Source organism: Plectropomus leopardus, chromosome 20 (genome assembly GCF_026936395.1).
Source record: "Plectropomus leopardus strain MGB_pleo_1.0 chromosome 20, ASM2693639v1, whole genome shotgun sequence".
NCBI lineage: Eukaryota > Metazoa > Chordata > Actinopteri > Perciformes > Serranidae > Plectropomus > Plectropomus leopardus.
In genome coordinates, this window is record NC_142195.1 from 7,316,584 (window position 1) to 7,341,840 (window position 25,257).

Consider the following 25,257-nt stretch of genomic DNA (forward strand, 5'->3'; position numbering starts at 1 on the left):
TGGAAACTCTCCACTGACAATGCTGCCTTTAAATGAAAGTTGTAAGCTCATAGTTACAAAGTTCAAGAGGTTCAATTGTGAGAACACGGCTGATGCTATGGTCGAGATCTAGAAGCCACTATGGCTACCAATTTAGCATACTGCCGAACGGGTAATGTACTACACTGAATGCAAAGGCAAAATAACAGAGCCAAAATATGAGGTTGTTAGGAATATCAACATTTTTCCCAGACATATTAAAAAATGTGAAGTAAAACTCCATATGACTAAACTGACATCATATTAATTTACCATCCACCAAAAAAATTACTTGCATGGTCTGCCTTTTTTATTTAATAACTCATGACCTCAGAGTTTTCAGAAAATTTCCTCTGACAAGGTTACAAGAGAGGACAGTTCAAATGGGCAGCAAATAAATTGGTGAGAGATGTTCTAGATGACACTGAGAGCAGCCAGGGGAATGTTTTAAGTATATGGGTACATTTAATTGTTTCAGAATGTTTCAAAGCTGATTTAAAAAAAAAGAAGAAGAAATCTGTAGGTCCACAAAATCAGCCTCCCAATTACTGTGTCTGGAGGAGCTCCAGACTTTATACTTGCATACACATAACAAGTTTGAGACTGACTTCTCGAGTTTCTGGCTTTGAGAGAGTGGCATATGTTCACAAATACTGACTGACGTTTCCACGGCCATGGGAATAACATACTGGAATTACTAATTCAGGTGGTGTTCCTCTTCAGAGCTAAAACATTCACTTAAACAAGAATAAAACAAGGCTGACAGATCCAAATAATAAAGAATATATATGAGTGTTGAGTAGATCTCGAATATCAAACCAACATCAGTCAAAAAAAAAAAAAAGGAGAGTTAGTGGGTTTTATCCCTGCCTGTAATTTCTTTCTATCAAGATGTGGATCACAGTGGCTAAGCCAGACACACTTGTATTCCACGACAGTCTGACCTTAATGAGGCAGTGTCTGGAGGAGGCACAGTGAGAGGTGGATACTGAGGCACACCAGGAGCCCATCAAGCTTCCTCACAGCTCTATAAAAGTTTCAAGTGCTCTATGAAACCAAGGGTGAACACACTTTTCAGTATAACTCATAAAAATCCCGTGCAATTAAGTTAATACATGCAAAATCATTGATATGGTGAGATTTTGATCTAAGACGGTCATGAGGCAGTGGGGAGACGTGGATTTTACGCCTTTAAGGTTTCCAGTGATGCAGCATTGCTTACGAGTTACGTATTTTTGTCAAGTTTTGAGAAAGATGAGTAACTAGAGTCTTGAGAACGGAGACTGTGCACTGACCTGTTTGAGGTGATACACTCTGACAGGTTATCCCTTCATTTTTGCAAGCCAGTTTGCACACATGTGACTACTCTGTACATTCAGAGCATTTCGAATGGCTGGCCTGACTATATGAACTGACAGGGCACTAAGTATCACTGAGGTGGTGTCCAAAAACACTCGTTTATGATAAAATGCACAATGTTTACTCTCCAGCATTTTATTAGCGTCTGAATTCTGAGTGTGAAATGTATTTAATTATCTATTTTTTATAGTGCCCTCTGCGATAGAACAAAAAAAATGGTGTTCATGACTCTTCACTATTTTCTAGTAACAATCTGACAATGCAATTTATTACATTTACAAAATCTAAATGTATTGCTTACTTACTACTGAGTTTCTTGAAGAGTGAATGAGTGAATGAGGGAGTCATCTTGGAGAGAGCCTCAGTTGTGTTGCTGGTTATGTGAGCCAGCTGTGATGTGAATCAGTCTACGCAAAGTCAGAAGGACCAATTGAAATTTGGCTGGACGGCCAGATTGACACATCACTGCTGGCTCGCATCACAAACAGAAACTGGAGGATGATGATGATCAGTCTGCTGAAGCTTAAAGAAAGGTTTCTTTTTGTAAACTATCTCAACATTGTGGATATGTATGAGGGCTGGAAGTAAGAAAAATGAAGTAATAAAAATGGAGGAGATTGTATTGCATGTGAATTGAAAAATATAGGTGTAAAAAGTAATGGGAAATGACAGCCAGAATGATAAATTAACAAGTGATTTGATGAAATTGCAGTAGATTTGAATAAAACAGTCGTGATGTGATGGCAACAGAGCCATGATTTGTCATTTTCCCCTTCTTACATGCATCATTCAAGTTGCCATTTTGGGAGTAACAAAAAAAAACAACAACTAGAAAATAGAATCACAACCTCACTGCAGACTAGAGTCACCAATTTGGGATTTGACCAAATGCCTCCCCTTCTGTTCCTCAGTTTTGATGCTAAATAATCGCCAGAAAAGAGTTTTTGCAAAACTTTACGATGTCACACTGAAGTTGACCTTTGAACCTTTTGGACTTCAAGTGTCATCATTTTATTCTATTAGATCTTTTTATGAAATGTTGTTACAATTAGCATATGAATAATTGAATCACTAAAAACATGTTTTGTGAGGTAACTACTGACCACCAAACTCTATGCACTTCTTCATGAGTCCAAGTGGATGTTTGTGCCAAAATTGAAGAAATTCCCTTATGGCGTTCCTGAGATATTACATTTACATGAATAGGAAAGATGTATTTTACGTACATATGGGTGGAGGAACAACCTGAAAACATAATGCCTCTGGCTATTGCTGTCGCCAGCAGGGAGGCATAAAAATGGAAGTAATTAAAATACTTATGAATGAATAATAGAAGTGAACCCTGCAGGCAAAAGAGTAAGGAATTAAAAAACGGTTCATTTGCACACACTGCAGCACCACAGAGCTGGTTGAAAGAAACAAGATTTTCCTTCGAGAGCCCAAAAATTGATTGGTTAGTCAGCGGGCATGGTTTTTTGATGGCAATTTGGACGGACGTAACAAAATTGCCTGCTGTAAACGATAAGAGTCTGTTGTGAATGATGAATGGTAGATGGTAAAAGCCCAGTTGATTATGAGAGCAACACTGTTTATAATAAAATGTCAATAAAGTTTATCGACTGACAGTTTCCAATATCCTTTTTTAAACCTCTATATCTCAATTCAAATGGCATTTTCACCATTTTCATTGATTCATTTTTGTTACTTCCATCCCTCATTATTTAGCCACTAGAGGCTGGAATATCTTAGTGAAACATCATTTTTGCTCAATAAATAAGAAAGCAACAACAACAAACAGCATCTACCACCCTTTGTAAGTTTCAATTTGCATTTTCTGGAGTTTCATTTTTAGCCATATGAATATAGTCAAGGCACTTTGATTCATTAGCATCAGGTAAATGTAATGACGGTGATCTAAATGGTGTGAAACTGGAGTTTTTTGTTTTTTTTTAAATACTTCATCTCCCTGTTAGTCAGTTTGGATAAAGTGCATTGAAATTCATACCACAGTCTGTCAGATGCACACAGGTAGAGAGGCCTGAAGTTTGCAATATATGAGCTTTTATTAGTCCGTGGCAGAATAAAAACCCTGGCGGACTCCCGTCACAAAGATTACACACTGCACACACACGCACGTGCGCGCACGCGCGCGCACACACACACACACACACACGCACACACACACACACACACACACACACACACACACACACACACGCACACACACACACACTACAAACTACAGAAATGAGTGAAAGGGAGAGTGAGCAGTAAAGTGGCAGAGAGGCCTGTTAGTGAAGTGAAAGTGGTGAAAAACCATCTAGAGTCATCACCATGGTAATTTAGTAGCTCTGTAAGAGTCACTGAGTACCATCTGGACTGTCAGTGCCACTGACCTCTTTTACGCATGCATGTGTGTGTATGTGTGTGTGTTAACTCAATATAAAGAATTTTTTTGACGTTCTATACAAACAGATTTTTCTCTAGCCAAAAAGTTTTTTTTTATTTTGTGCATGGATTCATTCAGGTGAAAAGTGGAGGTTGACGTGTCTGATGTGCCAAAATACAGACTAGAAAAAAGGCCTCCCTAATCAGATGTTGCAGCTATTGTGCATTACTCTAATGCACTCTCAAGTTTTGGATTTGACAGAGCTTCCTAACACCTATTAGAGCTGCATGATTATAGCCAAAATGATAATCACAATTATCCTTATCAATGTTGAGGTCCTGATTAATTTATCACAATTATTCATTGATTTCAGGGCCTAAAATTAACCCTCAGATGTGCGTAACCAGTCAAAAATATCCCTGACAGTTAACCACTGATGCTCCTTAATCAAAAGAAGAGAAATATCAAATAAAATTGTACCAAAATTAAATCAGAACACCGCTTGTTGTGCTACATCACTGTAATTGACAAATATTTGCATCAGAATAAAACTCAAAATAAGGATCTTCACCTGAATAACACCATACCTTCTATAATTTTCATGTGACAATTAAATGATTGATGGACTGCATTCCTTACATGTGCTAAAAGCTAAATATAAATAAAACTGTGCCATTATTATAATCTAACTAAAAATAAATATGCCCACATACATGTAACCAAATAAAAACAGTGTTTAGTGGACACAATTCTTTGGCCAAATGGAATGTGATTGCATTAGTTTTTGGAGTCTGTTTTTGACAGCAGGTTGGATATGTTAATACGCTGTGTACCTGTGCTATTATAGATGTCTGACTGATGCTCGACAAGGATTGGGATTTAGTGAGGTAATGTTAGCAATGTCTTTCTTCTTGGCCTTCATGCATTCATCGTACTGCAGATTGAGGTGTTTTTTCAGGTGGTTGTGTTGTGTTGTGGCACAGACACAATCTTATGCACTCTTTGCATAATTTGTTCTTTCTTGACATCATTTACTTGCTGTAAATCCTAAATACTTCCGAACAGCAGATCGCCTTCTGCTCCACACATTTGATTTTTGCCTGTCTGCAGCCGCAACATTCAGAAAAGTTTTTCACAGGCTGCCGCTGCAGGGAGCGCAAGCAGCTGCATGACAGTTGCCGAAAAGTGGAACTGGCTGTTAGTTCAGGACACTCTTGATTTGATATGCAGCAGAGTTTTCCATGTGCAGAGCACACATTTTAAATGTCAGTATCGCATTTGATTATCTTCGTTTCATTGTGGGAAGCCAAAATCGTGATTGAGATTAATATTCAGTTAAATGTGTAGCCCTTGCCCCTAAATAAGAGTCAGCCACCTAAATAATTAACAACCTGTCGAGAAAATGCTGTTTTGTGAGTCTTTTCTCTTTTTCCACACACTTTAGCACGTTTCCTATAATTTCCATAGCACAAAAACACGTATTCCTCCCAAGAAAGCAACAATGTTATAATATCTATAATATGGGTGCACGAGAAATTACTGAGATCCCGTGACTGGGGTGGATTAAAGAGAGGAATGAATGAGTAAATGAGTGTTTGCATGCGTACTAAGCAGTCCTTTAAAGGGATGCGCTAGGAGCTGCTTTGATGGGGCCCTCGGTATTCCTGTCACGCCCAAGGCCCTATCCATTACAGCTCATTACCCTGGGAGGGAATGAAAGAGCGGAGACCCTTGGCCATGCTTGCCCGGGCTCACAGAAGGCCCAGCAGGGTTAAACGTCATCCGAGCCATGGAAACCTACCAGCTGCACAGGTGTCAGCACCACTGCAACTGCCCCGGGGATAATTATGCAGATACTGAAGGGAACAGAGAGGCAATATAGTGCACAGCTCCTTGGAATAAAGTAATTTGGTACAGTGTTAATTTCACATATTCTGTCCATTTACAACGAGGAATGCATACTTTCTTTAAAGCAAGTAAATCACAGGCACAATGTTTTTCGAGCAGTGCCGAGCTGAGAGCCAAGGCCGTATGAAATCTAATTGCACATTTGCACATCCTAATTGAACCTTCAATTGCAAAGCTTGCTTGAATTAGTCTGAGGAGACTGTGCTTACAGCTGAATCTGAAAAGATCAGTGGAAATCATAAAAGGGTAGAATTTGTGTTTCTCTTCATTTGTTCAAACAAGACTTTATTACAGTACATTATCACATTAATGAGCTGTCAGTAACCTCCTGGCCTTTCTTTCAAGCCACTGAATCACATCTTTTTGATTGAATGAATACACTCAGTTTATTTCCTGGAATTTTAATTAAAAAAATAAAATAAATCTGACGCTTTAACTCAAAGAAACTATTTGGTCTGTTTTGTCAGGTTTCTGTATTTCCAATTACAAATGAAGTTGTTCCAATTGAGTCAAATCATTCTAACGCAAAGTATGTAATTTAAACAAATAAACTGGAGATAAATAGACGTTGGAAATGTATGTAACTATATCTCATGAAATTAAAGTAAAGTACTTCAAATTGATGTAATTTCTGTCAATAAATTCAACAAAGTATTTTAAATACATACGATTTGCCAACAGTATTAAGATCAATTTCATTTGAGTAAATTCAATCTATTTGAAAGACATACAATTTATTAAAGAAATTACATAAACTTAATTGAAGTAAATTCAGCATTTTTTAAATAAACATAACTTCTTAAAAGTAGTATATTTACTTTAAACAAACTCAAAATATTTTGAATTAAGAGTAATTATATAAATAATATTGAAGTAAATTCAACACACTTGAAATACACAGAATTTATGAACAATAATTATACAAACTTTATTTAAGTAAGTTCAACATATTTGAGCTTAACATAGTTCATTAATAGAACTTGAATAAACTTTATTTAAATAAAATCATCATTTTTGAAATAAATATAATTTATCGGCAGCAATTACATAAACTTTACTTAAAATCACCATATTATATTTGAAAATGCATTTGTTATTTTATTTTTATTTAACAGTAATTACATAAACTTTACTGAAATAAATTCAGTATATTTAAATAAATCGAATTTATTCACAGAAATTACACTGATCTCATTATAGAGATGTAGGTGAATTTTTGCTACAGTTACATGAATTGTAAGTCTATTCATCTCAGTTTATTTCATTTAATTCCTTAAATGGTACGTTTTTTGGTTGAGGGAAGAATTAGATGACTCAGGGCACCTGGTGGCTCAGCTGATAGAGCGGGTGCCCCATGTATTGAGGCAGTGGCCATGGGTTCGATTCCAGCCTTGGCTCTCTGCTGCATGCCCCCCCTCCCCTTCACACTTGTGCTATCCTATCAATTAAAGGCGAAAAACGCCCCAAAAATATCCTAAAAAAAAAAAATTAAAATTAAAAAAAAAAAAAAGAATTACATGACTCAACTGGATGGATAGTTTTTAAGCAAAGAAATTTGTAAATCTAACAGTTGACAAAATAATTTTGAGTGTTGCACAAAACTTTTTATCAGAAATATTAAACAACATATCTTTTTTTTCTTGCTCTGTCCCTAAACCACTCACAAACATGTCCTTTCTGAATGTTTGAGAGGAGCATTTTCACTACGTTGGTGCTGATGCTCCTTGTCTCTGAGAGTGTTTGAACAACCAACACAAACAGCAACAGGAACCAGTCTCATTCAGAAGAGTTTGTCTTAGTTAATGCACTTCTGATACTTTGAGGACTCTTTTTAACAGACGGTACAACCTTGGACATCAATCTATAAAACTTGTTCTGTTTGACTGTGGCGGAACATTGAAAGAGCAAAAAACACATCCACTCAGCCTTGGTGCTTAAACTTCAAAAGTGAATAGCCATCTCTGTCCTTGAGGCAAATGAAGAGCCCTCTGTTTATAAAAGCAGGACAAACCAACCTTTTCAAAACCACCCACCTCTGCCTAAACACCATCACATTACTCTTGCATTAATAAAGTCCTCATTAAAATCTTGAATAGAGAGAGATAATGCCATGAAGCCTTATAATCATCACCAAATTCAGAGTCATTAGGTTTTGAGATGCCAATGCTACCCTGGTCTGTATGGGATAGTGCTTAATAATGCACAGTGGTAGGTGAGACCGGCTCTGTACAACACATTATTACCCTGAGAGCTCTGTTTCATCTACACCAAATCATGCTGATGCATTGCAAATGAGATGGCGCTGAGGGAAGGATGCCAAAGAGAGAAGGAGAAGAAGAAAGATGCACTCTCTCTCTGTCTAATTATACTGCTGCAATGGACAGAATGAAAGCACTGCTGTTGTTTTCCTTCTGATTGGCAAAAATAACTGGAGCTGGGCTTCTGATTATTGTTGTCACTAAGTGCATTGCTTGTCTGGACAGTGTCCAGGCCCACGTCCTTACTGTGCGAGTGTGTGTGCATTGTGCTAGCTGTCATCACCAATAAATACTGAATGAACAGAGAAGAGCAGGCAGTGAATGAATAAGTGAATGAATGAATTTGATGATGCCAGTAGGGACCGATAATTAAATGGGTCAGTTCTCTGACTGAAACATGAAAGAAGAAGAGTGAGAGTGTCTATTTGTTTGTGCATAATCAACAGAGTCTCATTGAAACACGTGAAATGGACAAGACCCCTAAAAAACGCACTATACGGTGTTGAGCAAAGGATGTCTTAAATCGATGTGCTGGCCAGACCGAAACATTGCCATTGTCTATTGTTGCAAAATGGTCACAGTTGCTGTCAAGTTTATAGAAAGGAAAACGCTATGTTTGGTTCAGAGAACAAAAAGACTTGGTAATGTTTAGGAAAAGATTACAGTTTTGATTAAAATAACAATGTTCGCGCCGTAATTGATGTAAACTTGTGTACTCTGCGTGGTTCCGTGAAGTACCTACGTTAAGTAGGTACTTTAACATAATGTAACGTGACTTTAGGTAGTTATTTTAAGTCCGTAAAGTCATGTAACCACAAATGACTTTTGGTTTCATACGGGACACAATCAGTGCTCTCGAGGTTGAAAGTGTTTGTTTGACCGATCCACCTCCCCTCCTCGTGCCCATTTCTTGCTCTTTATACATAATTCATGTGTCCACCATGACATTATATCCTCACAGGCTTTGCATTGGCATCGTTTTCGTGTTGCCAGCACTTAATTTCAACAAATTTTGTGCCTAACAGCATGTGTGTTGTTATGAGATCATGTCAATTTCACATATTTTTGAAGCATAATAGGGATAAGAGGATATGGAAATTGTACGTATGTCTTGATTACTCTGTTCAAAATAAATACTGTTCAGAATATTCTATTCTCTATATTAATACCAGTAATCATTAAAAAGAAATCTTAAAACTCTTAAAATTTCTTTAAAAAACAAATACATATGTATTGCATTAGACACAGGAAACATATTTTAGACGTTTATGATTCTTTTATGTGAAAAATGATTTCAAAAAGCTAGGCTTTTCAACTATATGAAATGGAATCATATCTTTCAATATGAAATATTCTCATGCTTGGCGCATATGCAGCCTGTTTTTGCAGAGTCTTTTTTATTGTTGGTTGCCCAGCAGTCTCTTTGGGTGCTGATGGACATGGTACTCATGATTATCCATATAATGGAAAATCAGCATAATCAATTTGTTGTGAGTAGGGTTGGGTATTGTCTGGATTTTTTCCAAAACCTGTGCCTAAACTTTGTCTGAATTGATACTTAGAAGAAAAAAACAAAACAAAAACACAAAATGATGGTCAGCAGCATTAAAGAACGGCTTTATTTTCATTGCAAAGGCAAATTTAAATTTGCAATTACAATGACAATAGCTGGTCCACCTTAACAACCCACCTTACGAGAGGCTAACTTTGCTTGCTAACTTCAGGGCTAACCCTTTTTACTGTAATCAGCAAGTGGCAAGCAACTCTTGATGGAGTTGTAGCATTTGTTCACAATTTTTCACACACTGCACTACTAAGATTTATTTCATACTCTAATTTCATCACACACGCTCTTTTTCTCTTTCTTTTACTTTTTTTCCCTCTTTCTCTTTCAACTGTACACTTGCTACACACACAGTCTGGCATCAAAGTGAGGCACCAAAATCTGCATTGTGGATAACTGCAGCAGGTACCAATCATATAGGTTTCAGTACCCATTTCTGTACCCAGTGCTAATTGTGTGTTTTTAAAATGTCATCTGTGATAAATCGGATGTTGTCCCATCCCTAGTGCATAATAATGTGTTGAGCACATGTGATCAACAAGCGTTTAACCTTCAGCATCAGGGGAGTGGGACTGATGGATGTCCGGGAAAAAAAGGAGTGTGAAGAGTTGGTAGATGGGACATTTTTCCCAAAAAGTGAGGAGCAACAACAGGTGAGGGAGTAAGCAATATTATGACAAATTGGAACCAGAGGAGACGTGAGGAGTTGGTGCAGTGGGGCAAAATGAAGAAGAGAGAGCAGAGAGAGGAGAAAAGAGGATCTGGGGACAAGTCTGTAAGTGCTGGATTGGGTTTAATGTAGCAGAAATCCACCAGTGAACTGCAGCTCCAAACACAACTATTAGCATGAATGCTGCGGATAAGACAGGAACACAGTGACACATAATAGCATAGCAGAGACGGGCCAGAGAGAAAGGGAGGAGAAATTAACACAAGAGCTTGAGGAGAAAGCCAAATGTAAATAAAGCCTGGGGCTTAAAACACAAAGGGTTAATGGGTATTGGGATGCTGGCAGAGCAAAAAGTCAATGTCAGTAAGTAAGTGAGTGAGATGTGAAGGGAGATGGGGAGAAGAAGGGGAGGGAGCGATAGAAAAGGTTGGATATTACAGTCCAACCCACCTGGGGAATGTTTACAGAATTTAATAACTCTAAATGGCATCACTTTATTGGATTTATGGACGGATGTGTCTCTCACTCCCTCACTCTGCTGCTATGTTCTCACACACACACACACACACACACACACACACACACACACACACACACTTCAACACCCCCACCTGCAACAATAACTGTGGCACCCATTGGTGCGGCTTTATGAAAAATGACAGGGGGGTTTGTATCAAGGGCTCCTTTTATGGTCACTGCAATTGTGACATTCAATCCCAAGCAAGATAAACTGAGCAGGGACCTAACTCCGATAATGAGCTTAGGTCCCAGTATATTTTTCTAAACCTTTTTACACAAACACTCAATTCACCAGAAACGGTTTCAAGAGGAGGCCCCTATTATCTCAAAATGCCATGTAAAGTAGGTACTTTTAAAAGTGTCCCTTCTATTTCCATATGTAAGAGAGAAATAATTTTAGAGCTTTGGTTAGCATTTAAGTGTTACTTTGTCCATTTTCAAACAGCTCTGTATCATTACAATGTGGGTAGTATGTGTGAATGAACTGTGATAATATTCCCTCCACTTTACCAGCACCCAGATCTCCATGCTCATCACTCAGCTCAAATCCACTGGCTCTAGGGCTGTTGGTCTAACTACTGATTGCATTTCAGAATTTTTTTTATGCCACCATGGAAACGCAGAGTAAAGACGCAGATCAAAAGAGAGACCCACCGCCCTCCCTCTCAAACTCAGATCAAATGGTAAAACTAGGAAGTGCTGATCAAATATAAAACAAAACTTGGTACATTTTTAGCCAATTTATCACCTGAAACATATTTATGTGCACTGTTTGGCCGTAATGTGAAAATTTGAGAACAGGAATTGGGCACCATACTGTTTCCTGTGCCTCGTGGACGAGGGTTGAAAAACATGAGTTGAAACAGTAAAACTAGGCAGTGCTGATCAAGTATAAATCAACTTTCTGTCTCTGCACTGCCTATTACTCACCTTAAATGTTTTTAGAAACATATTTTAGTGTCCTGTTTGGCTGTAATACACACATATTTTAACAAGGCACCATTTTTTTCCTGCATTTTGAAAATGGAGGCTGAAAAACCTGAGATCAAAAAGTAAAGCTCAGCACTGCTGATAAAACATGAACTAACATTTCAGTGCCATGTGTAAGTGTAATTTGAGACTGTTCATCTTTTTTCTCAGTTTTATGAAAAGACCATCTCTCCAGTAGTGAAATACTTATTTAAGGACACAGAGGTCACTAACCTTGGTGATATTAATCTTCCGAACAGGAGTTTTAACTTACACACATAGTAAAGGCAATCATGCTACCAATGTGACATGCGAGCAGCTTGTGGTTTTGCTTGTTTGCTGAATGTTCATCAACGTGCACACACTTTGTAAACTTGCACTTTTATTTAATGTTACCTGTAAGCTATAGTATATATAAAAGGCAAGCTGTTTAAGCATATTGCCCCTGGTGGGATTAATAAAGTTGTTTTTGAATCTAAATCTGAACACACTGAGTTTCTACTTTTAAATGGGACTCATTTTCTACTAAAACACATTAAATAAAATAACATAAATAAGAATTTCACCAGATAATTATTTTCCATGCAGTGAGAATAAGGCCTGGAAACTGCATTTAGCCCATCATGTATGGAGATACAACTTACATCGCAAAAATAATAACAACTAATCAGAAAAGGTTACAGATCTATTATGGGTGGACACTAAACACTTCTCTTAGTTGTAAATATTCTTTCATCCATTCATTTTCTAAACCCTTTTATTTCGTTCAAGCCTCTCCCTGCATGCATCCATAAGATCACTCAGCATGCAGTATAGTATTCTATTTCCCATGCAATGCATACATTATTAAAGCATACGCTGAGCAGATTGTCTGAGACAAGCGAGACGGGGGACAGAGACAGGAAGAGAAATATGGATGTAATAAATCGGTACAGCCATTCTATCAATCTGCTTATATTCAGAGTGTGTGAGTGACGGCAAAAAAAAGCTTTCTTGATGTGTTAAAGAAGCAGTCCTTCTATGAGAACATGAGTCACAGTGCCCACAGAGAACTGCTATTACCCAAACACACACACACACACACACACACACACACACACACACACACACACACACACACACACACACACAAAGATATGTATATGATATCCGTCCAACCACCACTGTGGCCACAAATTCCACACAGACAAATATTCCCCTTACATAGTGAAGGGCTGGACAGACAGGAAGACAGGGGGTGGGCACTGTCACCAGAAATGATGTCATAATTGATTTGGGCACACCCAGGGGAGCTGTGGAGACACACTGCACTACACTGAAAGCGAATATTTTTATACAGTAGAGGAACGAAACAACATGTTATGAGCACAGTCCTTTCAATCAAGATCCAACACACACTCCCACACACACTGGGGCACTTCTTGCTTGGAAACTTAATGAGTCAAACAATGTCTAAATGACCGTGAATTGCAATGCCCAGCAACATCTGGCATGATGCAACTGGGAGGAAAGCAGAGAGTGAGTGAGTGAGTGAGTGAGAGAGAGAAGAGAAAGAGATTCTAAATCCTAAGTTGTTTAAATTCATGATTATTAGCTTCTTCACTACTTTTATTGGCGCACTGCTGCACTTCTTTGCACTTTACCACCAGCTGACACCATTAGCACAAATGTGTCACCTTGTATATGATACAGAACACTTGCAAAAACACTCCTTGGTGTCAAAAACTCCACAGAGAACATTTTACAACTAATTATTTAGTTGTGCCGTATGTATTTTTATTTAAATACATATGGCTTTAGAATAAAACTATGTCCTCTAAATTGTTCTATACTGCATTGCAAGTTGACAGGCAAAGACAAGCACTACCTTGCTGAGCTTTAGTGAATGAATTAAATCCTATTAACAAACATTCTTTGTTAAAGTAATACCTGCCAACTGCTTGATGAAAAATATGATGACATCAACCCCACACCATATGTTGCACTGCTCAACTAGGCACTCTGCTGTTGATAAACAGTCTAAATGCAGGCACGTTGCAAGCACTGTGATTTTCACCAGTGTGTCTAATTATCCTGGAGATGTGGTTCAGGGCTTAAAACACTGCATGCATATGGATGGAAGAGCATGTCAAATTTGGGCTGTGGACGTATTTCTAAACTCCACATGCACTAATGCACATAACTTTAGGAATGACTCTCGCACATTGAGCATAAGACTGACGTAGTTGTTCCTTGTTCTCATACAATGCAAAACTGATTTAGAACTGATGATGTTGAAGTGAGAAAACAGGTCATGTAAAGCTCCCGGACCAACAAGACAGAGCAAGCAGCGCAACTGCAGCTCTGTGTACAACACTGCAGTCAAGCCAGTTGCCTTTTGTATTTTGATGCATATCTATTTATTCTGTTACAGTATCGGTACTTGAAGCAGCTAAAAAGAAAGACTCGTATTACAGCAATAATTTGACATTTTATATAACAAATAAAGCAAAGTTCATTTGATAAAACAATTTTCATTTATAGGTTTGTAACAAACTGAAAATGTCCTTATCTTGAAACTCTCATAAATCAAATGAATAAATGTTTTCATCTATATGTTTGCTGATATTTTTAATGAAATCCTGTTAAGGACGACACTAACTATGACCACGTAAAATCGGAAGTAATTGTACTATCTCACCCTAAGTAAATTGAAAAGTTGGCAGCCCTGCGTAACTAGGTACAGAAAACATGTTGTATACTAACAATAAAACTTAATTTCTGTTAGATCTGGTGGGCATGCCAAGACAAAACGAACAAATACATCAAAAGGTGCAGTCAAAGAAAGAAAAAATGGTACAGGTAAAGATGTTTTAGTGCGGGTAATTTTTACTTGCACCAGTGCATTTACACAGAAAAAGTATGTTGAGCCCCGTTGCTGTAGATCGGATGAGGGTGCAGAAGCTAGAGAGGGTCAGATAATCTCTGATACGGGTGAAACATGCAGAGAAAAACAGGACATACTGAGTGCACGGAGCTTAATGCATGGAGACGCTGGATTATATTGTATAAGGCAGTGCATATATAATTAATGAGTTATTATGATTCACACCTAAATGAAGGTTAGTAGTCACGTCACACACCACAGATAAAGAAAAACAATTGCTTCCCTTTAAGTTTTGGAATTTCTTCCTCATTTCTGTGGTACATTCAGTTCTATCAGTACAGTTACAGTAACAGAGAAGCCCAAACAATGATTTGAGATACTGTAAATGTAGAGTTCCTATTCTGTTGCCCTAATAATTATCTCAACTACCACGATGAAAACCAGAGTGTGAATTGTATACCCTGATGATACAGTACATCTGATCTTGGGAAAAAAAACAAAAAACAACCTGACTATATTCTGAAGAGTGTAACAAAGTATAAATAGATGTGTTTCCTTTAGGCATTTAAAAAAAAAAGCAACTAGTTTGTATGTGCAGAGTGTGCCCACACATTGCTGCTTTCTGCTTCACCAAAGATACGAGTGTTCAGCGAGTGTCCAGCCTCTGATTAACACAGATGAATATTTCATTTCAGGAGTCCAGCTGCTCCTCATCTGCAGGTCTCTCTCCTGAGAGCGCCTCAGGCTACAAGGCCTAACGATGTCATCACAGCTTACACACACACTGGAAATGTGTGTGTGTGTGTGTGTGTGTGTGATGCTGTCTCACAAAACAGTCATGATGAAAATACATGTAATAGCAGAATATATTATGATAACTGTAACTTAAGTACTAAAAATTGATAGAAAGGACTGAAATATTACACAGAACTCTCTGGTTTGTGATGTACAGTGAAAACTAATAGTTCCCCGCATCTCTTAGATTCAAGGCTTCACATGCGCACACCAGGGAGTTTTTCAGAGTACAGGATTCCCTCCCTCCATCTCTCCTCTGTCTCATCATCTCCTCTCTCTCCTCTTCCAGTTCCCAAGCCTGTCTTCTTCTGCAGCGTTTTCTGCCCTGTGGGGAGGCTGCTCCCGGCGCTGACAGGGAGTGCCACTGACTCCTCTCACAGCACATTACTCTCTCATTCTGAAACTTTTTAATGCTTTTCTCCCTCTTTTTCCACAAACGGCAAAGCACAAACACATGCTCCTACTATCTATCCCTCGCTCATAACGTCCTAGAAGAAGCCTATCATTATATGGGTGCCAACGTGTGCATTTGCAAGTGAAGGTGTGTGTTTCAGTGTTAAACCAGGTGAGATAAGACACCTCCTGAACATTCCAATTTCCTGTCCGATATTTGCTTTCTACGTTAGGCGCTTTATCAGAGGGAAACATAAATGCTGATAGGTTAGGAGAACCTCACTATTGTTTGAAAAATAGAGAAAAGGATGGAGGGGAGGATGAAATTGGAGAATGATGTGTTTGAAATGGACAGAGGGGAGTGCGGTTAGAAAAATAAAGTGGGAAAGAGAATGAGAAAAGACAGCGGGACAAAAAAGGGGGACACATGAGCTCATTTTGTCCGACTGTACCAGGGGAACAGTTCACTATGTTCCGCACTGAACAATTGCTATGTGTTCCCTTGTGATAGTGTGACAGTGATGTTAATGCCTCATTAAAAGTACGGAGAGAGGCAGCGACTCGGCTCCAAGTTCTGAAACCGAGAGCCGCGGAACATCTCTTCAAAAGCAGCACCTCCATTAATTAATCTCCACAGATGGACACCTTGGCTTTTTTCCAGACGCTGCAAAGATAGGTGCTGGGAATTAGAGCTGTTGCTTGTGCATGCGTGGAAAGCAAGAGTGCGATCGCAGGTCAGCGTAGCCGCGGTCTGGAATCGTAATTGACGTCATTAGGCGAGGGCAAATGTTTGCCAAGTGGCTGAACTCCTGAGGAAATCAGGAGAAGTTATCAGAAACTGGCAATTATCACAGCCTGCAGCAAAAACACTATCACAGGAGGATAGCGCCAGGGATGGAAGACTTTAGATCTGAATAGTTTAGACTGTGAGGCCAGAGATGGCACTGATAGATGGAAATGGTATGTGGGGCAGCTGGATGAAAAAGCTGGAGCAATACTGCAAAAAAAGTTCATCACAATATATTTTGTATCTAAATTTATGTAAAAATATATAAATTAAGTCTCTATTGGCTTCAAAAAACAACCGCCCCCCTTTGTTACTGTTGCTAAGCTAGACAAACTTGACAAAAAGAAAGATGCTGGTTCCGATTAGCTGGGTGCTGCAGTGTTTATTAGACAGTCTGTGGGCGGCAATATAGCTTCAAGAAGCCGACAGCGCTGACTACAGTCTGCGATGGAAGGATATTTCAAGATGTTAGCTTTCATGAAAAATGCAAAAAGATGCAAATCCAAGTTTTGGGTCACAAGAAAAAAGGGACAAGTAAAGACCGTGTATGACAAGACTGTCAGTCAACATTGCTGCTGCACTGAGAGCACGAAAGCAAAAGAGAATAAGGGTATAGTATATGTGCATAGACATTAATAACGCTCAACCAAACCATTCTGCACAATCCCGCTAAAGATGATTCATGGCATTTAAAAAAAAAGTCAGCAACCAACCTATCTTTCATTTTCAGTTCTTTTTAACCTTACCATGGAAATATGAAAGAATCCCCTCTTCTCTCCCACCTTTCCCAACTATCTGCTGTCCTATTAATAAAGGCAAAAATGCCCCAAAAAATAATCTTTACAAAAGACATAAGGAGGAAGCAAACTTGGCAGATGAATGAACATTAGGTTAGCTCCTCCTGATGTAGTTATACAGGGGTCATTCTTACTGATAATGTTAATATTGATAATTGAGTAATACTGAATACCATGAAACCATTATATTTTAGGTGATGGTTGTTGTATGGTGAAAATATCATACTGTTGCAACCCCTGTGACAATACCTTGTTACTGATTACACCAAGTATTTTAAAAGACAACATGTTCCTCGATGCTCAGTGAGCACTGAATCAAGTAACTGCTAATGCAAAGCAAACATTTCCCACTGCTGCATCTTCACATCAAAAGCCTTCATCAGGCAAAATGCGAGCTGACTTTTATTATAAATTTATTACAGGAAATTTAAAATGATTGTCAGTGAGATTAGCACCACAGCAGTCGTTTATCAAAAAAGAAACAAGACAGTGGTCATTGTCGACATTTGATGGCAGATCACTTTAAAATATTGCAGGGAGAAACAAAAAGCAAGGGCATAGTTTGTTAACACTGAAACAAACATTGAATTTCTTGCATTCTGGTAAATTGTTATGCACTGATATGTGCATTTTCTGCATCAATTTATGGTGTGAATGTCTTCAATGAATTCATTTAAAAAAATCAAATGCTATAAATACTGAAGGGTCACCTGTCAGCTACATTCCTATGACAAGAAGTAGCATCCATGGTGAGCTCTTAGATGAAGAGTTACAGGTGACAAGCTGCACACCTCTAGCTTCTAAGTAATATAACTCCTTTTCCCTCAGATTGTCTATTAGCATTGAGTTTCAAGCCAAAATACTATCAAATAGGCACCTTTGCTTTTCACTTTGACACCAAACCTTCCATCCCTCTCCTTCTTGTCGGTCAATTCTCTTTACTCTCTGCTGCTGCTGCACAGAGCAGACACTTTCGGTTTAAAACAACAGCGTCCATTGTCCATGTAAATATTGATAAGAAAAGAAAGACAGTGGGGTGGTGAGTAAGCAATACAATCAGTGTATAACTGAACATCACAGGCAACACTAACTACCACATGCCAAATAAATCATGTTTCAGCACAAATGAGTTAAAGGCCAACTTTGACTAAAAACCAAAAAGTGCTATGGCATTACACAACAGAAGACAAGAGGAATCATCATGTATCAAAGTAAGAGACAGAGAAAGAACGAGACAGATTAGAAGTGACAGACTAAAGAGTCAAGATTCACTTCTTCTATCCACTGACAACACAACACGCAAATGTCAACAGTGACCTGAATAACCAGCCATCAGGCAAAAACAGAGAAGTACCAGAATAGAACAGGCATATGAACTAATCCAGCATACACAAACACACACCGGCATCAGCACAGCCAAAAAGTGCCTTACCTGTCACTGTCGACGCTCCTGAAGCCAGGGAGGATGTGTCTGAAGCTGGAGTTGCGGTCAAGTTTGGGTTGACTCTTTGTACGTTTTATGGAACCCTTCAGCCGTCGACTTAGGAAGCCCTGACGGAGACAGGCAGAGACAGTCAATAAAACAGTGTCGCTGCTACTTTGTCACTCTCCGAGATGTCAATCATTGAGCTCAACTTGGCGGCTGGAAAGAGCATATAAGTACAGACATTTGCGCTCCACGTCCTAAATTTGGTGAGGCCGAGGGTCATAAATAGTTAATAAGTAATAAATGAGTATAGATCTTCATATCAGAGTGAGAGCGGTGTTCACAGTCAGAAAAGAGAGGACAAGGTCAAAGATAAAGTATTCTCTGAATATAAAGTAGGGCTGCACGCTATGAGGAAAATATGCTATACGTGAGGCGGTATTGTTTAAAAATAACGATACCAGTACCCTTCAAAGAGTACCAATACCAACAGAGAACTTCATTCAATATCCATAACGTAAGTCAAAGGGGTGTTTAGACTTATAAACTTTAAAGGTGTGGGTGGCATCTTGGCACGCTGTACTGCCAAATCTGTCAAATATACACCACCCTTAACTTCCCCGAAGACTGTCTTGGTTTTAGCTGTTGCCGAGGGAGTGTGAGCTCCATGTCATAAACAATTGTAAGAGTCAACTCAACTGCATACGCACAGTGACAGGGCTAACTGTTCACAGCATCACATTGCTATCGTTACAATTATAAATGGGTCTAATGACGGAGTCGGACCGTTTTTAGTGCTGTGAGTTTTCTGGAACCATAATTATCATACCGTACGATACGATACGATACCATGCAGTACGATACAATACGTAAGATAAGATACATTAGGACACGATACAACTTTATTTTCAATTTACAACTCATTTTGTGTACTTAGACTGCTTGGCTAAAGAGGTTTACACACAAATTAGACAGCAACTAAACAGCACATACCCATAAAAGCACACCAAACAGTCATGAACGCGGAACACATCACATCAGATTCAGATCTTTATTGGCAGCACGATGATTTTATTTTAGCAACAGGACGGACTGATGTATATTCTTCAATATTCAATCTTTAATTGAAGAAATTGAACATTTAACTGAATGCAAAAGGGACAAATAAAAGAAAAAAAAGATTGATAGTTACACTCCTAAGTGCAATGTAGCAGTCTTTTGTTATGCACTTACTGCGCAAGTTGACACTGCGATGACAATAGAAAAATGACATATTGCGCAGTCCTAATATGAAGAGCCATAAAACAACCAATGTGCAAATGTAAGACTTTGACAGAAGGTCCTCAAAGAGCACAGACATGATAAGCTCGTAGGTAATATTTATGCAACAATTATAGATTGTTTCCCACAGCAGCAATCATGTCAGCATTTGCAGCTAATTGCAACGCAGGAGGATGTGTGTTTTATAATCACGCATTTATTCAATGGATACACCCCTTTATTAATTTTCTCATTCTTCTCTTTGTCTGAGTCTGTGTGTTTACTTCTAACATCTGCAATCACACTCCCCCAAGCACCTCGCCGTCTCCATGGCAACTGTTGGCTGGCATTAAGAGCGAGAGAATATGAACAAATGAGATGTGGTGCAGAAATGGCAGGCTGTTGCAAGTTTTGAGAGATAGAGAGAAAAAAGCCTAATATTTTTTCAGCTTGTTTTGGGGAATTTACTGCTGAGAAGAAGCTCAGGGAGGAGAGGAAGAAGAGGAGGGTGAAAGAGAAGGATTTTGAATAAAGAGAAAGTTGATAGAAAAAGACTCAGGAGGGCAACACAAACATGATGAAACTTTAGAAGCAAAGCCGTACACAGGAGAAAGTACTGAACCAGTAGCATTTAGGCTCAGGTGTTGCCTTTTCTCAAACAAAAAAACAGCTGATTCACAGGCTGAATAACAGACTCAGGAGCCATAATGTGGTGAAGAGACTCAGGGACATACCCACTGTGCTGAGACCTCATACATGCACACGTTTCACAAGATGGAGACAGGCAACACGCCGCGAAAATGCCTCTCTCTGTCCCAGTCAGGCCATTAACACACCTGTATAATTACCACCTACAGTGTGAATAGGTCGCCCCGGGCAACAAAGGAATAGGGATAATTAGAGAGTGACTTGCGGACAGGCTGCCAGATGATCACAGAGGAGCGGCAGCATCCTGATGAACAACACCTGTCATCAGGAAAACACTGCGGGCCAGGAACAAAGACTTGCTAATGTCAGTATATTCAAGCTCACGCCAATCTGTTTCATTAGTGTGTGACCAAAAACAATAGCTGTGTCCAAGTTCCATAACACACTTTTTTAAGAGTGTGTTCTTTTGAGTTTACTCAAAGCAGTCTGAATTCACAGATCGTGAGTGTGCTGTTGATAAACAGTGCCGTCCCATAATGCAATGCTCAAAGGAAATACTGAAGTCACTCACTGCTCACTGCTGCTAAGCATTAAGACAAATTGCAGATGCTGGTGAGAAAACTTGAGGAATATCTTGAAAATCAAGTGCTGTTTCTAAAATTAGAAACTTTCGGTGGTAAACTTACATGTACACTGCGTACACTGTGTACTAACTTGCATACTTTGCAAATTTTGACTGGGTATTTCGAATCAAACACGGCAGTTGCGTACTTGAAGGACATGGAGATTGCATGAAGACTTGACAGCTTTTCTTCTACTGCTCAGCAGTCTGAAGCTGAAAAATTTCAACTCGCGTTAAGACGCAAGAAATGTGTTTTCGCGTCCATTGCGTTGCGTTGGACGTGCCCATCGCATTGCATCGGATCCGTCCATAGCGCTGCCACTGTGAATTTGCATCTGTTTGCATCTCTGCATTGACTTTGTATGTAAAGTTGCTCGTGTCGTGTCTGGTGTGAACACAGCACAAGGAAAGATGCTACTGGGGGTAAAGAGTAAGATGGTAAGATCTGACGCATTTTAAATTGATTTTGTCACTTGAAACAAAACAAAAAAGCCATTTGAGATTTATTCATATTACCAGCTATTGTGTGCATATCCCATAAAGATCAAACTCTGAGGTTATGATAGTGCCTCTAACCTAACATGGTGTATGTAAGCCTACAGAAAGTGGACGGCAAATGGCTTACTATTGCTACCTGCCACCACTGAACTCGGTTCAGGGGCTTTTAGTGAAATGAACTGAGTCACTGTGTTGGTATGAGACACCTGAGGCTCCTGACAGGATTGCTTTCTGAATCAAACTCTCTCTCTCTGCCTTAGCTGTCATTCACTCTATATCCGTATGTGAGTGTGTGGGCATGTGGTTAGATTAGCATAAGCACCATTCTAAACAATGACAAATATGAGTCAGACACTGTGCAGTAGGAATATTGCTTTCTTTGACTGCATTATGCATTACTCTCAGGTCAGCTCCTTCAAAACACGACAAGACGACTTAAAGGGGACCTTCTGTATTTTTCAACCTGGACCCTACTTTCCCATGTTTTTCTGTCTAGGAGACTAATGGAGACAACATTTTTTGACACTATTCTGGTACTGAGCGAGACTGCTGCAGCTGGTAGGGATGAAACAAGCTGCAATGTAATCCCCAAAGGAAAATGAGTGCTGCAAATGCACATCAACTAAATGTGCTTGTTTTGCCACTGACAGGCTCAGATTCTTATCATAAGTTTCTGACAACATATGTTAAAGTCCCTACAGAGATTTACCTTTTTGTTAAAGATTAAGATCATTTTTGTTTAACCAGAAACAGCCTCAAGATTACCATTGCCAAACAAACCAGACTCCATTTACATAAATAGTAATTTTAGCATGTATAGAGTCCCCATATTTTCACATCTAACTGGGTGAATTAAGGGTTTATTTCAATCAAACCAGAGTTGGTGAGTGTTTTAGAAGTAGAGACAAGGTAAGACGGCTTTTGTGAGTTTTATTTTGCTTCTGTTGACTTCGAATTGAGTGTGTTTAAGGATGATAAAATTATTGTTCATTTTAAATGAAGTCTGGTAAGTCTAGTCGTGGCACTTCTAGGGCTGTTTATGGTTAAACAAAAATGATCTAACTCTTCAACAAATATGTCTATTCCTGCTGGAATCCTTTCCAAATGTGAGACTTCTAATAGCAATCTGAGCCTGTCAGGGGCAAAACCAAGCACTTTTAGTCGACAGAAATTGACGTTGCTCAACTGTCTCTGGGGATTTAGATGCAACTGTCCTCTTTTAATACTAAAATTTAATGAAATTTTTCTCATCCAAGCCATAAATCCACCATACATGACTAACCAACATCAAACAAATCATACAGCAAAACAATATCAAAACATACAGACAATAATAACCAAAATTCTCACAAATCAGCTTTACAATTACACAAAATGTCCTTAGTTGACTAGAACTTATCAAATCTATTTTTAAGAGTTAACTAAAGAAGCCCACAGTACATCCTCTGGAAGCTTAGTCCCTGCTTTTACTGAAGCAATTTTAAAAATAGTTGTTCGGATTAGTCGTTTAGATCCCAAAACATGGAAAAATAGAGTCCAAGTTGACATACCTAAGTATCGTCTTTTCTGATGAGAAAGACGACAGTATATGAAATTTTCATATCATCGTAACACTATGTATCACCGCACAGTAATTGCTCTATAAATTCAATAAAAAATGGTTCAGAATAATCCCAGTGTGCTTCATCAGATTTGATTATTTTCTTCTTTCATTTGGAAAATATATACAAAAAGCAAAAACAAAAACAATTGCCTCATATGGGACAGCACACGTTAAAATCAGAAGACTTGAAACAAAAAAAAATTTAAATTCTTTCAAAATGTAAGCTTTAAGGTTCCTGAGAATAATTTCCACCAAAGCAGGTTTCTGTATTTACAGCTTCACTTTCCTCCCCCATGTCTGCCCAAATCATGTTACCTTGCGAGGCAGCTGGATTTGTGACATCACACCAGAATCCAGCCCTGATTTGCTACATCGCTGCCCCAAATAGCTCCCGTTGTTGAAACAGTTGAAACAGTATGAGAAATTTTTACTGGTGGACACATTTCTACCATCGAACGATATACACCGTAATACTGCACAACCCGACAGAGCAGTGAAAAAATCGTCACCCACGCGCAAACAGTGACACACACCTTTCCTCATTTCTGGATATCATTTGCAATCACCTTCAAATTTATAGTAATTCCACGCCTCGTCCCTGCCGTCCCTGGAGAGTGTGTGTGCCTGCTGTTGGCATATTCACAGCACACAAATTAAAATGCTTCCCTTTTTTTCTCCATCTGCAGAAATAAGTCAGTGAATAGAAAGCTGTCCCTGTAGGCGAGGCGGATTGATTAGTGGCTGCTTGTTCTGTTTTTACTTCTCTGCTTCCCGTGATGGATGGACTCTAAAGAACGGAGGAAGAAAGAGAAACAGAGTCGAGAGGAAAAGGGAGCGAAGTCAGGGAAGATACACAACCCTGTAATTTCGCTGATTATTTTGTATTCCTCGCTCTCCCTCTCTGGCGCGTTTGGACAGTGATGCAACATTATATAACGCTGCTCTCTAAATCTGTCAGCCTGTCGAAGCCCTTGCAGAACTATTGCACAGGTTAAAGGTCAGCAGAAATGAACGACCTATTTCCCCACTTACAATTACTCATTAAGGATGACTGATGCCTATATTAACACCAGATTAAACCCCACGGGAGGCGAGACACACCGGGGAGTGCTGCAAAAACATTTAATTCGCCTTCAGCGCCTGCTCACATGAGATGATTGAGAGAGAAAAAAAACATGCAGGGAGAGAGAGATGGAGACGTATGGTGACATAGAGAGAGGACAGAAATAGAGGTGAGACCAGTCAAAAATTGAGAAAATGACAGTGAGTGGCTGCCAGAGAGAAGGATGAGCTATAGGAGCAGGATAAATGGAAAAAGTGGAGCACAATGTCGGGGCGGCGGAGAATGAGTTGATAGAAAAAGCAATAGAATGAAACTAAACGAGGGGGAAAGTGAGGAGAAAAGTGCGGCAAATGAGTGACAAGGTCACCGGTGGATCAGGGCTCAGCAGAGCACGGCGACGTCTGCAGGGAGAATCAAGATAGAGCTGAAAGAAAAGTTGGTTGAACAAAGCAGATTTAAGGTCTCTGTGCTTTATATTCTCATCGGTCCTCGTCTGAGAACATGTTTATGACACCAGCAATTACATATCGAGGCTGTGCGGACTGTAAACACTCCAATTATGTCTGCTGTATGTGATCAGTTTTTAAGGCTGACGTGGCTCCAACATACACAATGAAAACCGACACCGAATAAGACCCCTTGCATCATGCCATTGTTCCATTGTGTGGTAAAGAATCCATAAATTGACTCATGGGAATACCATTTCCCCGTGAGCATGTTTGAATGAAATATCAATGCATGGATGAAAAAAAAGAAGATTGAATACATGACATAAATGCTGTTGAGTTCAGTTAATTAATTTTCGTTTGGTCCATAAATATTATCGGTTTGCTGTGATGTTTGAC

General features: G+C 39.0%; 1 protein-coding gene across 11 annotated transcripts in view; it reads right to left on the bottom strand.

The window, feature by feature from the left end:
* The window catches only part of dab2ipb (DAB2 interacting protein b), a 220,884-nt gene that overhangs the window by 83,999 nt on the left and 111,628 nt on the right, over window positions 1–25,257 (bottom strand). For all 11 annotated transcript variants that reach the window (XM_088070741.1, XM_088070742.1, XM_042508786.2 and 8 more), the window contains one exon: window positions 18,725–18,843. In XM_088070741.1, the coding sequence (XP_087926867.1) occupies window positions 18,725–18,843 (119 nt within the window). The remainder of the gene's footprint in view (window positions 1–18,724; window positions 18,844–25,257) is intronic.